General features: G+C 42.1%; 1 protein-coding gene across 1 annotated transcript in view; it reads right to left on the reverse strand.

The window, feature by feature from the left end:
* The window catches only part of SNTB1 (syntrophin beta 1), a 219,306-nt gene that overhangs the window by 122,585 nt on the left and 81,916 nt on the right, over positions 1-14,805 (reverse strand). Inside the window, exon 2 of the mRNA XM_008689364.2 lies at positions 1,410-1,626. Coding sequence (XP_008687586.2) covers positions 1,410-1,626 — 217 coding nt within the window. The remainder of the gene's footprint in view (positions 1-1,409; positions 1,627-14,805) is intronic.

Consider the following 14,805-nt stretch of genomic DNA (forward strand, 5'->3'; position numbering starts at 1 on the left):
ATAGGCACTCGATAAATTATGAATTCACCAGATCTAACACCTCAGACATCAGACTCTTGGAAGAAAGGACTTGTCTGATTGGGTAGCCTAGAGAGCAGGAAAGATCAAGCCCAGCATAACCAGAATATTAACTGTAGGCCCAGGAAATCAGCAGAAATCGAGTTTGGAGTGGCTCATGGCAGAATTCTGCCTCCTTTCCAGTCCGCCCGCTCTGCCTCCTCTTTGGCCGATACTCCCCGCTCTCTCTCCTGCAATCGCAGCTCTGATCCCTGGGCAGACATAACTGGTATGGGAGGGGAGCAGGCTAGATCCTGCAGCTGCTGGAGTCAGAAAGGCTAGCGGCTTCCTTAGAGCGAGCTTATTAGGAAGAGAATGAATAAAAGCTTTGAGCTCTGAGCCAAGGACGCAGCTTCCTCCCTGTCCCTATTCCCTTTGGCTTTTCCCCATCAGCAACTCAGACGTAGCCAAATACATCCTACTCGGGTGGGTTGCAGCTGTCCCACACATGTTACAAATAAGGGCCAGTAGAGCTGTCCCTATTTTTAGCATTTGAATGCGGATGCCAAGATCACCAAGATTCCCCATTTGCTGGCTCAATTCCTCTCCCTCTCCTCCACATCTCTTATTTTCCTTCCAAATAGATGTCTTCTGTTCAGATGAGTTAAAGTAAGATATCTGGGGGAACAGAGACCCCAAATATTTGCTTGTCTTGCTAAGCTCTTTGTAATCACCATGGACTGGGTGATATATCTCTCCCATGGCGTGAGAAATCATGCATGGACTTTGAGAAATAGCACTCCAGGGCTGGATCAAAGCCACTCCTTTTTCTCTCTTGAGCATAAAAAGAGGCTTAGAGAAGAAAACTGCATAAGGATCCTCTCGTGGAATCTTCCAAGTACACAATTGAGGGCACCAAGGTTCGGGGGGGGGGCTGATGTGCTTACTACCACCTAATATTAATAATAAATATTATTGTACCTTATATTCCTGAAGGTTTTCCTGTACTAAGCACTTCACGTGGATGTCCAGCTCAACAAGATAGCTATTTCAATTATTCCCATTTTACAGACGACAAAACCGAGGTTTATTGGTTTGAGAAAACTTGCCCAAAGTCAGGTACACTAGCAATGGCAGACCCTGGGAAGACACTTAGGATCTTGACTCCAATTCTTCAGCTCTTCCCAGAACCAAAGCTCAGCACACAGATTAGTCATGAGGATAAAAGAAAGGAAGAAGGATGGAGGAAGAGAGGGAGGGAGGCCGGCCGGGCTTGAACACAACATTATCTCAGCTGGGCCCTTTCAGGCTTTTCTCTGGAAACTGCTGAGTGTTTGGAGAACACAAGCACAGCCCTCGCAACTCAGCGGCCAACACGTGGCTGAGATGTGGAGACCCCTGGCCCTCTTTACCTGTTCTCAGGGTCAGCAGAGGCCAGACTCCGGGTGACGTAGCACATCTTGAGGGGGATGTACTTCCGGTCTCTGTGGAAGGAGCAGGGCTGTGATGACAGGGCGTCTGAGGACCCGGCCCCCAGCCGAGGGGATTCGGGCGGAGGCGTTTCCCAGCCGATCTCTGACACTGGGGAGCCTTTCTTCACATAGGGTGTGGCTTCTCGCATGTACTTCACTGCAACGAAGAAGACAACAACAGTGCTCTTAAAGTACATCGCGGCTGAATTTCTGGAAAGTCCGATGGCATTTTTGAAACCTGCATGAGATGAGCTCTTAAATACCGAACCTCTTAAATTCTGAACAACAGTCACAATTTCTGTTCCTCTCAAAACAGTTTTCCTGTTATTTAAATTCTATACCGAAGTGGTATTTAGAACTTGCTATTACGATGACCTGAACTTGAGAATTACTTTCAGCTTTTTTCAACGATGACAACTTTTATCTTTTCTGATTTTAAGTTGCATTCTAGCGAAGAGGCTGAAAGACAAATGGGCAGAGAAGGAGAAAGCATGACTTAGGCTTAAAGGCACATAACTGCTCAATACAGAAGTATGGAATCTGGCGGCCACCTTCCATAACCATGTCCCTATTCAGAAGCAGAACAGGAATTTCAAGCTAATAGTACTAAGAACATATACTCAAAAAAACCTCAAAAACCAAAAAACAAACCCTCACATAAAAGGATACTTATTTTGCAATGGAAAAAATTTGTAGGAGCAAAAATACCTTCTGTAAGAGCTGAAAACTAGGACCAACCTAAATGTCTGTCAGAAAAATAATAAACTGTAAGACATCTCTACAGTCATTTTTTAAAACGAGATAGATACAGGTGTGTTGATGTAGAAAGACCTACAAGATCTATTTTTAGTTTAAAAAAATGGTAGAAGTACACATACTGCATTCTTTTGTATCTAAATCATAAATACAAAGGCTTGCATGTATACAACTATTTCTGGATAGGAACATAAGAAAATGTTAACAGCAGTTAGCTCTGGGGATTGGAAATAAAAGTCAAGCTGATGGAGAGACAGACTATACTATTCAATTACCCTTTTATACCATTTTAATGTTTAGCCAATATGCGCCTATTACTTTAATAAAATTTTTAAAAAACAAAAATAGTTCCAGACCTGAGTGGAGCAGACCGAAAGTCTGCTCTTTGATGTGTTTGTTGGTCTTAAGAAGTTATTTGCCTCTTCTGCCTTTACAGCTTTTGTACTGACAAGGCAACTAGATTCTTGGAACGTGCAACATAAACCTCCATATCCTTCTCTCTGTCACTCACAGTTTGGTTCTGTACTGCTTTGGGGGAGGAGATCTGGCTAAGTTCCTTACTGGTATCTGTTATCACAAATGGCAGTGGACTGGAATGGGTACAAACTGTAGGACGTTTACTCTAGGTCTCGGATGATTCAAGTCCACAAACTAACACCTTTACCACACAAGACATGGGGCCAGGTTTACAGAGACTACAAAAATAAACAACAGGTAGCTTCCATACTCAAGAATTCAAAACCATGGATGACTATAGTGGATGCTGCTGGGTCTCCTCTGATCCTTTCCACCAGCCTGAGCACCTATTTCCTACATGCTGTGTGTTGGCTGAGAAGAACTCTCAGCTGCCCACCTGTTCCAGAAAACAGCTGTTGAGCCAACAGAAGCCAGCAAGTCTGGGAAGCTACAGGGCTGCTGCTTGATCCCCCAGACAGAGACTCTGCGTCTCGGGAACCCCACCGAAGACAGCGACGTCATACAAATACATAAACTATGGCACAAAGCAGAACGAGCTGAGTGTTATGATGGGAACAAAGTATGTTGGAAGAACTCACAAGGAAACTGAATCTAGGAGAATGAGTGACAAGTTAGGTTCACAGCAATTTCATAAAGCCAAACACAGCAAGATGCATATGCAATATGGACAGATATTAGGGAGCTTGACCAAGGTATCAAAAACAGCCTACTTCAAGATGTCATTTAGTTCCAACACATATTTGAAAAGAAGATTTCAGGGTTTTCACTGAGTTTAAGTGCAATTAGGAGAAAACAGCCCCACGGTTGCCACAAACCTGTTAGCACAAGCTGCTATTACAGAAGAAAGGGCATTCATGGACAGTGTATTTTAAGGAATATTGTTTATTTGTGGGCAATATATTTACAGAGGAACACAAACATACCTGAGAACAAATGCAGAAAATTTAGGGGGACAGATTGAAGCTGTCTAAAGCTGGAGTAAATAGACCTGTTTTGAAGACCCTGAATTTTTTTATCTCTAAAAATGTTTTAGTAGAAGCTGGAACACTGCTTAGCTTTGTACATTATAGACTTGTACTTATTATATGCAGGAAATTCAAGTATCAGGTGAGATGGTTGGAAGGTTCTCCTTTGGTTGTATTATTCTTCCAGATGGAGTAGGGGACGACTGTGGTGGAAGTGAGAATCCAGAGATGTGTCATGAAGTAGGTGTCATTTGAACTTGGCCTTAAAGGGTAGACAGGACTTTAAAAAGTAGAGATAGGAATAACAGTCCTTCTCTTATATAATACACTCTGATTTACAAATCATATTGCAGTCCCATAAGGAAGGAAAGTTGGACCTTGATTTGAAGGGGAATAAAGAATGGATATTTATTATATACCTAACGATGTATGGAACCAGGTGCTTTACAGATCTTCCCACATTTAAGCTTCAAAATGACCTTTCAAGTTGTCTTAGTTTATAAGACAACTAAGGTCCAGAGGAAAAAAAATGGGTAAGGGATCTATCACTTTTTGAGTATCCACGTACGCACAACCAATAAAAGAATAAATTGCTATTCCTTTCAGACTCTGCTAAAAAGAAATGTCTTGGAGGGCTATTCTTATTCTGATGGGCACTAGGAGTTTTACATATATTATCCTTTGCAAGACTAGTAGTATTTTACACATCAGCACAATAATGCACAGAAGTTTCGTTTATGTGGCTGGTAAGCAGGGGAGCTGGAGTTTGACTTCCCAGAGATCACATTCTTTCATGAAACCTGGCTACCCCACCCAGCTAAGGGAGGCAAAATGACAAGCTAATAGGTTTGGACTTTATTCCATAGGCAGCAGCGATAGCCATGGTGGTCTTGGTCTATGAGTGACGGAATGACAGAATCAGAGGTCACCTTAGAGGGAACTCTGGCGAAGTGAAATCAGGTGTACTAAAGAGAAAAGGTATCAAAGGTAGATCCACTAATTACAGAGCCATAGGGAGTTACTGCCAGAGGTACCCTGAGCTGTACCCAAAATACCCATGGAAAGAGTGAGGAGTCCCAGAAATGTGTGGTTTGATCCCCTCATGGGCAGAAGCATGGGGAGTATGGCAAGTCCTAGCCCAGAAGCAATATTTATCAAGTAACCATTTCCTGTGCAACACAGAACTTGGGGAATTTATGAAGGAGAGAAGATGTAGCAATGCCTTGGAAGAAAGGACTGGAAATGATATTCAAAACAGTAATCCTTTTAACTGACCAACTGAAAATAAAGACAGAGAAAATAAGTTAACAAGGTAGGGATGATCATTTAAAGATTTATTCATTCATCCAAAATCCATCAGTCATTCATCATGTGCTAAGGACTGTGATGTCCATGAGTAATGATAAAAAAAAAAAAAATTGTCCCGTTTGAAAAAAAATGGAAGCCTGGAAAAGGCGGAAGGGAAGTGAATAGGTTATGTGAGTCTTGAGTTAATTTTACACCTAGTTTAAGGAGGTCCCAAGCCAGAGGAGTCTCTAGGGGACTGGCAAAATCAAATGCAAATCCCTTCTGGAGGAAGGCAGTTTCATCCTAGACTTCAAAGAGTCCCTGTGAATCACTTTCAAGGTCAATGAACAGCATAAAATCTAAGAAAATGTTGCTTACATAGAACGAGGTAGCATGAGCAAGAACTAGTAAACATAACTGAGAGCAGTGACAGTCCCAACACAAACTACAAAGCAACCAATAAAATTTATCATGTATAAAGAAACAAATGAAAGTCTGAAAGAATCCTCCAGAGAATATTTTTTTAAAGATTTTATTTATTTATTTGAGAGAGAGAGAGAGAGAGAGCAAGTGGGGGGGGGATGGGCAAAGGGAGAGGCAAAGTGAGAATCTCAAACAGACTCCCCACTGAGCATGGAGCCTGATGTGGGGCTCGATCTCACGACCCTGAGATCATGGCCTGAGCCCAAATCAAGAGTCAGATGCTCAATTGACTAAGCCACCCAGGTGCCCTTCCAAAGAATACTTTCTTAAAAGTGACCTAACAGATTGGTAAAATAACCAAATGGAATATCTAGTAGTAGTAGTAGCCGTAATAATAATTATTGCTACATAATATATAATTATAATAAATAAACCAGAATTAAAACTTCAATAGGTAGACATATCAAAGAAGAAAATAGTGAGTTAACTGTAGCTCAGAAGAAATTTTACAGAATGTAGCACAAAAATATTTAAAAAATGGAAAACAGGGAATAGAGATGTGGAGGATGAAGTGAGAAGGTGTAATGTATGTCTAACTGGAGCCCCAGAAGGAAAGACAGAATGTGGCAGAGGCTAAGGATTTTCCTGAGGGAAAGACAACAACTAACGACTTCAAGAAACCTGACTAAACTTTGATAAATAATACCTGTGCTCTTCCCCATCCAGACAAAGAGAAATAAAAGGTCAGCCTGTTTTCAACTGCAGGTAGGCTAAGCCTCTCCTTAGAATCCATGTTTCTTCTGAGAACTTCAGATATCACTTCCCCCTCTCACTAGCTTTTTGAGGAAGATTCAGCCAAATCTCCAAATGAGTCCAGGGATTTCTGGCACTACCAGAAAACAAGTTTGCAGTTTCAAGGGGAAAAAACAACAACAACAAGGAAACAAAGAGATTATCATCACTGTTCCTGAACAAGATATGCTGAAATCACTGAACCGTTTCCACATCAGTCTTGAGGAAGAACAGGTAACGTCAACACATCCCTGTGTAAAGCCCCTTTGTTCAGGAGTCTTGCTTTTTGTTGATATGTATAGAAAAAAGAAAATGGAGAAATTTGTTTTTGTGTATAACAAAGAAAGCAACAGAAAATTGCCATTGGATTTCTCCAGGGGCCCACAATTTCTGGTCCGGAGGAAGTAATAAAATTGTCAGAATATCCCTTCTTGCTACAAGGCTGGGTCATCAGTTATGAACATAATTCTACTGTTGAGCTGTCCCTCTCAAATCACCAACTGAGGCCTGAGGTTAAGTCCCTTCTCCCCTCAAGCAGAGAGTGAGAACAGTGTGGCCACACCTGCGTGTGGTAAAGCAGTGCCTCTAAAAGAAAACATGGGTGAAACCTTGTCTTGGTTCTTTGTGCCTTAACCTCTTGAGATTTCTATACCTTGCAATCAAAATACTGAGAGGATGGTCTAATTCAGAGAGGGTAAAGTGTTACACAAAGACCGATTTGACTGCAATAGGTGTCCCAAATTACAGTGTATTAAATGTTAGATAGGTTTATTTTTCGTTTACTAATAGTCTAGAGCAAATGAAAAGGGCTGCCAGGACAGCTTTGCTCCCTGAAGTTGTCAGGGGCTCAGCCCTCTGCACCCTTCCTGCTCTGCATCTCTAGCCTGCCATCTGATAACCCAAGATGGCTGCTTGAGTTCAGCAGGAAGGAGGAAGAAGTAAAGGACACACCATGCTTCCTCCCTTAAGAACACTTTTCAGAAGCTGACACACTATATCTGCTTACAAACCATCGACCAGAATTTAGCCACAGGGCCATTTCTAAAGGGAAAAGAAATTTTACTCTTAACTCTGGACAACCTGGTGCCAATCCAGCTAAAAACTGGTGGGAAAGGAATACTATTATTGTGAAGAAGAAGAGAATAGATATTAGGGGACAACTCTCGGTTTCTACCACACAAAGATACCCCCAATTCTGTCAAGCCCACCACAGCTAGATTTTATAACACATAAGTACAAATAAATGCATTGGAGAGATCAGTAAACAACACAATGACTAGATTCCATGAACTTTGCTAAGTGTTTTTTGTGTACTAACTCATTAGAACTTCACAACAATCCTAGGATGCAAACACTGCAATCATCCTCATTTTACCAGGGACGCAGTGACAGGAAAGGGTTAAGTCATGGCCCCAGATTATAGTGCTAGAAAAGGCTGAGGTGAGAGTCAAATCCAGGCAGCCTGGCTCCACAGTTCTTGCTTTTAACGACGAAATAATACTGTTTCTCACACTTTTTAAAAAAAATTAATTGAATGTGTGTGTGTATGTGTGTGTATCTAAGCCAACATTTTTATGCACTGGGAGAAAACATCCAATTAAGTGGCTATTGCCTGAACATAAGAGAGCTTGATTTTGTAAGCCTAAACTATTAAACTATGGCATTTCAATAAATGCCTTTTAAGACATTGTAATATGTATGCATAATAGAGGGTTCAACCTGGCAGAACTGAGCAGCTAGTGTTTGCAAAATTACACCTCCATGTGCTTGCAGACAGTAATTTCAGGCAAAGAGCTGTTGAAACTGATCAAGCAGCAGCCAGGCCCCAGTTCAGGGTGCTCATAATCAGAACTAATTAATAAACCATGCCCTTTCTGGGCATCATGAATTAAAAACTGTGGTTGAGCAATTAAAATTCCAATCTTCACTTGCAAAAAAAACAACAACAACAGAAAAAAAAAACAAAACCCGCCAACGAGGACAGCTGTAAGGAGTGGTCTTCAAACCGATAATCCACCAAACCACTTTCAATATGTTTCTGGTTTGTCATCTCAAGCGCGAGCCCTCGTGAAGCTTTCAAAAGAAGCTTCAGCAGAGCCCAAGTTTGCAAAGGCCCCAAGTTGCCACAATTCAATCTTTGTTGAGGAGGCCAGATGACATTTGAAAGGAAAAGCACACACAGGCTACTAATGAGGAAATGCTTGAGGCAAATCCAATCAGCTCTCCAACCAGGCTCTGAGAAGCCAGCAAGTCCCTGACACGTGCAAGTCTTCTTCTTAAAAATAACAACAAAAACAACAACAGAAAAAAGGATTTCCAGATTACAGGAAGGAAAAGAAATATTTCATTACCCTGGGGGAGCTGAACACAAAATGGGCATTTTCTAATGCGATTAAGGCGAGAGGGGACCAGCTGGAGGCAAGAAATCTGGGCATCCGGACCTCGGGTGAACCCTTCAAGTTGGGGACACGTTGGCGACAATGGGATTTGCTGACAAAATGCCATGTAAGACTTTCCCTTCATGGCATTTTCCTAGGCCATCTCAGGGAGGAAAAGAGCGGAAGGAGATCATCAGTATTTCCAAAAAGGCCAAGAAATGATGAAAGAAGGAATGCAAGCTTCTTGGAGGGTATAGCTAACCTCTCGGGAGGCGGAGTCATGAAGTGGAAAGAGAATTGGCCGTGGGAGTCGGGGACCAGGGTTACGGTTTCAGCTCTGCCACTAACTAGCTCTCCAGCCCCAGGCAAGTCACTGCCCCTCCCAGACCTCATTTTCCTTACCTGTCAAGGGAGGGAAATAAAGTCCCTATCCTTCAAACATTCTATAATTTCTTGGGAAGCTGCCTCTTCTGACAGTATTAAAAAAAAAAAAAAAAGGCTTTTTCTTACCTCATCTTGCTGTTTGCATCTTCACCAATAAACTGCTCTATTAAAATGTATGGCACATTCTTAGTCTTAGGTAGACGTATCTTGTGACTTTTTACCTCTATGGGCATCTGTCAAATATGACAGTAAGTCTATGTTGAGATTATGTACTCAAGTTACTTTTTCTTTGGTTTGGCAGAGTTACCTAGAAGAATCATTATTCTCATTCACTTACCAATATTTAATTCTCTTCCATTCTGCCAGGGGAAAGGGGCCCTTCCAGGTAGGATTTTAAGAGACATTTGAAGGATGACCCAAAGGCTCTCTTGAAGTCATAAGGACATTCTGGGAGAGGGTACAGAGTTTTAATATGTGGCATCAGGAGTAAGATAAACTGGCTATGAATTTGCTAAGTAATTGTTGGCCTCCTATTAAAAATCTATCTCAAAATTACCCTATTTAAATAGTACAGTTATTCAATGTAATCTGCCTGATTCTTCAATGAAGTAAGATTATTGCCCCCAGAGATGCCTCCAGAGACCCAAGGAGAGTATCCTATCCCATGAGTCCTACCACCACTCAGAAACACACTGACTGGTTTGGTCATCCATTCACACAAGAAACATTCCGTGAGCTCCTGCTATGGGCAGGGTCTGAGTGTTGGAGGTGTCCCAGTCAACAAGGCAGACTGGGTGCCCGCCCTTGAGGGGCTCGCACTGAGGTGTACAAGTGTGTGTTGGGGGTGGGGTGGTGACATCAGACCAATAGATAAATACAGGGCACTGCTCTGAATGAGACACACACTGGAGGACTGGGGTCTGTCCCCAGTTCACACAGAGCCACTTACAAGCTGGCTCCTGTCCACCTCTGGTTGTCATCTCAGCTGACTGATTACCTCTCAGTCTTCACAGTTCACACACAGCCATAAAGAAATTCTCTTTCATTCTCTGAACATGCCACGCTTGCTCTCTCCTGCCTTTGTTCTTTGCACATGTGGTTTCTTCTGCATGGACACCTTTCTGGAAAAATCTTCCTCTCTACACTCTGCAAGCCTCAGTTCAGGTAAAACCTCCTACTTAAGTCTTCCCGATGTGCCTGCCTTAAGCTCCAACCAGGCCTTGTGACCTCCCCTGATATCAGCAGCATCAGGACATAAACATTATGAGGATGGCTTATGCCATGCAAGGCACTGTGCTCATGATCTTACACAAGTTTGAGCACTTACACATCACAGTTCTTTATCTGTACACAGGTCTCTCTGGTGGAAGCATGAGGTCCTCAAAGTTGAGTGAATACTTTACAGTAGAAGTTAAAACTCTAGACTCTGGAGCCACACTACATAGTTTCAAATCCTGTCTCTGCCGCCTATGGCAGGCAGTTAACTGGGAGGTTACCTTTCCGTAATCTTTCAAAGCATCCATTTGTCCATCTGTAAAATGGGGATAAACAGGAGTGCCGGCCTCCCAGAGTTGCTGGGGGATCGAATGACCTAAACCACACAGAGGGCTCAGAACTGTGTCTAGCACGTGGTAAGTGCTCAGTAGCTTTAGAAAAAGGGAAAACTTGGTATTCACATCTATATCCAAGCAGTTAACACTATGTCCAGCTTGTCAAACATGGAACTGTTGAGCCAATGAATGCCAATGTTAATAGGATCTCCAAGACGGAATTTTTCACAGATGTGTTCTTGAGGAGGAGTCTTATAACCGAGCAGCAGAGGCCAGAGAATTATCTGTCACTTGTCCAAGGTTTCAAGACAAAGAAGCAACAGATGAAGGTCAGAAGTCCATTTCCTCTATCCTGTAGAATGGGGGTTGGCAAGCTTTTACTGTAAAAGGCAAGATAGAAAATTTGGCGGGCTCTGTGGACCTTCGAGTCTCTGTCACAACTATCCCATTCTAGCAGGAAAGAGCCACAGACTACATGCAAACAAACGAGTCTGGCAATTTGACATTTTCTTTACAAAAACAGGCAGTGGGCCCGATTCAACCCGGGAGCTTTAGAAAAGTAGCAATAAGTAGCAATTATTGACTACTTCCCATGCATCGGGCCCCACTTAAAATGTCTGAGGTCTACTAGCTTACTTAAAAGCAATTCTACGAAGTAGGTTTATTATTATGCCTACCTTACAAGCAAGGCGAGTGTGACATGGAGACTGGAGAGACTTGCGCAAGGTCTCAGCACGGCAATTGGCAGAGCTGGGATCTGGACTGATGCAGTCCAGCTCCAAAGCGTCCAGTCCTGATCACTAGAAAGCAAACGAGCTCTTTCCTCGCACTCTCTACACTGCCTCCACATGTAGACAAATGCTCCTGCCTGAGTCCTGTTTGTCCAACCATGGACATTTTAGAAATCGTGCTTTTTCAAACACCATTTTGTCTGAAATGTCTTCCATAGATTCCTTTTCTCATATTGAACCCAAATCTTACTCCTGTAATTTGGATTCACTGGTCATGGCTCTACTCTGCAGAGATACACAAAGCATCTTGAGTGTCGTGTAAACTAATAAGTGTTTGGCTTTCTATAAAGAAAAAGATAAGCCAGATTACAAGGAGACTGGAATGACTGGTCCCTTACTCATCTGGCATCCAGATGTTATAGGGTTCCTGGTTTACATTCTCTCAGAGCCTAAAGGTGGTAATGGATGAACTTAATGTGTGACAGGCATGACAGATGTTGCTTTTACTACTTCAGGCCCGTAGATAAAGCTGGAAGAGGCACCTGATGCCTTAGATGACAAAACTAAGATTTTAAGAGTTTCACACAGGCCTCAAATTAAAGAAAAAAAAATATATATATATATAAAATAGGATAAGATGGAACATTCTGTCATTGTGTGTTCAAAATAAGCATCACTGTAGCATGTAGGATAGAAAGAAATGTATTATAGTTAATGTGAAGGAAAGTTCTAGGGATTTCCCTGACTATGGCTGCCATAATAAATGAGACATTAGGCTCCACAAATAGAAGTATGGTGATCACAAAAGGAGAGGACGTTTCCCTTCTTTATCACCCTGATTGGTCCATACCTGAAACCCTAATAGGTTGGACAATGTTTAAGATTTATTTATTTTTATTTGAGAGAGAGAGAGAGAATGTGCACACAGGGAGGGAGGCAGCAGGGAGGGGCAGCGGGAGAGGAGAAAGAGACTCAAGCAGACTCCGCGCGGAGCACAGAGCCAGACGTGGGGCTTGATCTCACAATTCCGAGATCGGACCTGAGCTGAAACCAAGAATGGGATGCCCAACCGATTATACCACCCAGGTCCCCTAGGTTGAACAACGTTTACATGAGGGTAAGAAGGATGACCACGTTGTTGAAAGGTTCAAGAAACAAAGAAAACATAAATTAAATGAGAGACCTTAGAGCACAGAAGGAAGGAGTCTGGAGTCTGATTGCTGGGGTCCAATTCCTAGCTCTCCTATTGCTGAGCTCTGTGGCCTTAAACAGATTACTTAGTTTCCCCATGTATTAATTCTTTCACCTATTGCAGAGAATTGTTGTGAGGATGAAGTGACTTAATAAAGTTAAAAAATGTACAAGGAACTTGGTAAAGTAAACACCATAAGGGTCAGTTACCATTATCAGGAGTGAGCCTAGGAAAGAGATTGATGGGACCTAAAAAGTGGTGGGTTGGGCTACACTCACTCTGTGTCTCTCTGCAGGGTAGAGCCACAGTTCATGAATACAAATTATAGGGGCAAAATTCGGCTCAATGTAAGAAAAGACTGTGAGGTAGAGAGTTCCCTATTGCTAGTGACATTCAAGCAGAAACCAGAGGAGATATGTCCCATGTTGCAGAAAGGATTTGTCTCTTCTGTGGAAGGACAGATTGTTTCTAAAATCCCCTCAAGTTATCGTGTTCTATGTCCCTTCTGGAATCTGATTAAGATGTCTACTCCAAAGACTCCAATACAGTGAGAACGGGTCATGGTTGTATACCACATAAAATCATGCCATCCATTTCTTTATTCTTATGTGCTTATTAGCTACGTATTAGTTATATGACACTGGGACCATTTGTTGAGTCTTAGAATCCTCACCTGTAAAATAAGGAATACAATGCATTCCTTAGAGAGGCCATACAATGTAGTACTTTAATAAATGAGCTCCAGAGTCCAAAGATCTGGGTTTAAATCCCAAATCTTGTACTTCCAAGCTGGGCTTCTTTGAGCAAGGTATACAATCTCTCTGTCTCTCAGTTTCCTCACCTGATAATAACAGGACCTATCTCAAAGAATTGTTAGGAGGATTAAATAATTTTTAAAAAATGTATATAGGGCCACCTGAGTGGCTCAGTCAGTTGAGCATGCAACTCTTGGTTTCGGCTCAAGTCATGATCTCCTCATCAGGAGACAGGGCCCTGCATCGAGCTCCCCGCTCAGCGTGGAGTCTCTTTCCCCTCTTACTCTCCCTCTGTCCCTCCCACTGCTTGCTTGCTCTCTCTAAAATAAATAAATAAATCTTTTTAAAAAATGTATGCAAAGCTCTTAGAACAGCGCCCAGCACATACTTGGCGCTCACATTTAACTGTTATTACTATTATGTTGTTGCTGCTCTTCTGAGATTTGAATGAGAAAATGCATTGTGGGGACACCGATCTCTTTTCTAACTATACGAGCTATCAAAATCATCAATGCTTGAAAATATCATTTCATTATTTATTCACTGCACATAAATTAAGCCCTTACTCTTCGCTCAGTGGGACTAGACTCAGCAAGATGGATAATCAGTTAGACTTACAAGTTCCTGCTTCTGAGAATTTTATGATCATGATCAAGAAAGGCACGAACAGAAAACCTGGGAATTGCTATTGAATATAATTCAGCACACACACAAATAGCCTAAAGTGTATTCGTCAGATAGTGGCAAGTGCTGAGAGGACATGGATTCTGATGTCTACAAACCTGATCTCTCAATAATATGCTGCAGGCTCTTCACCATCACAAATAATCATAATTTTTCCTCCTTGGGAAAATACAGTAACTATTTTAACAGCTATCCCCTGACATCTGAAGACAGGAAGTGAGTAACGGGTAGAAAGGATGTCTGATACTCAAGCCCTAATGTTGTTTTTACTCTTTCTTATACAGAAGATCCTATGTGAATAGGACTTTACGTCAAAAGGCAGGAAGCGCTGCTCTCACTCCCTCCTTACAGGCATCTCTGGAAAATAAACCTCTATTATTCCAGGTGTAGCTTGGTGAAAACATCCTGCAAATCAAACTCAGGCTCAGTAAATTTGCAGCTACTTTTCAGTGGCAGAAGCCCAGACTCATAAAGCTTTTCCAAAGGAAACCACATTAAGTCAACAAAATATCATTACCAAGGGCAGACTCAGGCCAGGTCTGAGTTTTTTTTTTCCCCCTAGCCCAGATATGCTGCAGACCCAAAGCAATCATACAGGCGTATGGAGGAAAGAGAGATGGCAGGAAGGGACTTTGAAACATCAGGGTCTCCCAAACGAGACAAATGTTATGAACACCTGCTATTTTAAAACTGTGTGACAGTTTAAAACACTTCCACGTGCACAATTTCATTTCCTCCTTACTGTCATCTCCACAGAACTATGCATGAACGAAAAGTCTTGTAAAAATCTGACTATGCGTTTATCTGCTTGAGACTTCCGGGGCTCAGGAGGTAAGAGCTAGCAACTTTCCCCACCGAATTCTACCTCCTGCCAAGCACACATACTATGCATACCCAGATATATCTTGCTCAAAAGAACGATGCCTACAGAACCCACCTGATGTACTGGATTTTCTCCTAAA

This window comes from Ursus maritimus, unplaced genomic scaffold, assembly GCF_017311325.1.
Source record: "Ursus maritimus isolate PB19 unplaced genomic scaffold, ASM1731132v1 scaffold_9, whole genome shotgun sequence".
Classification (NCBI taxonomy): Eukaryota; Metazoa; Chordata; class Mammalia; order Carnivora; family Ursidae; genus Ursus; species Ursus maritimus.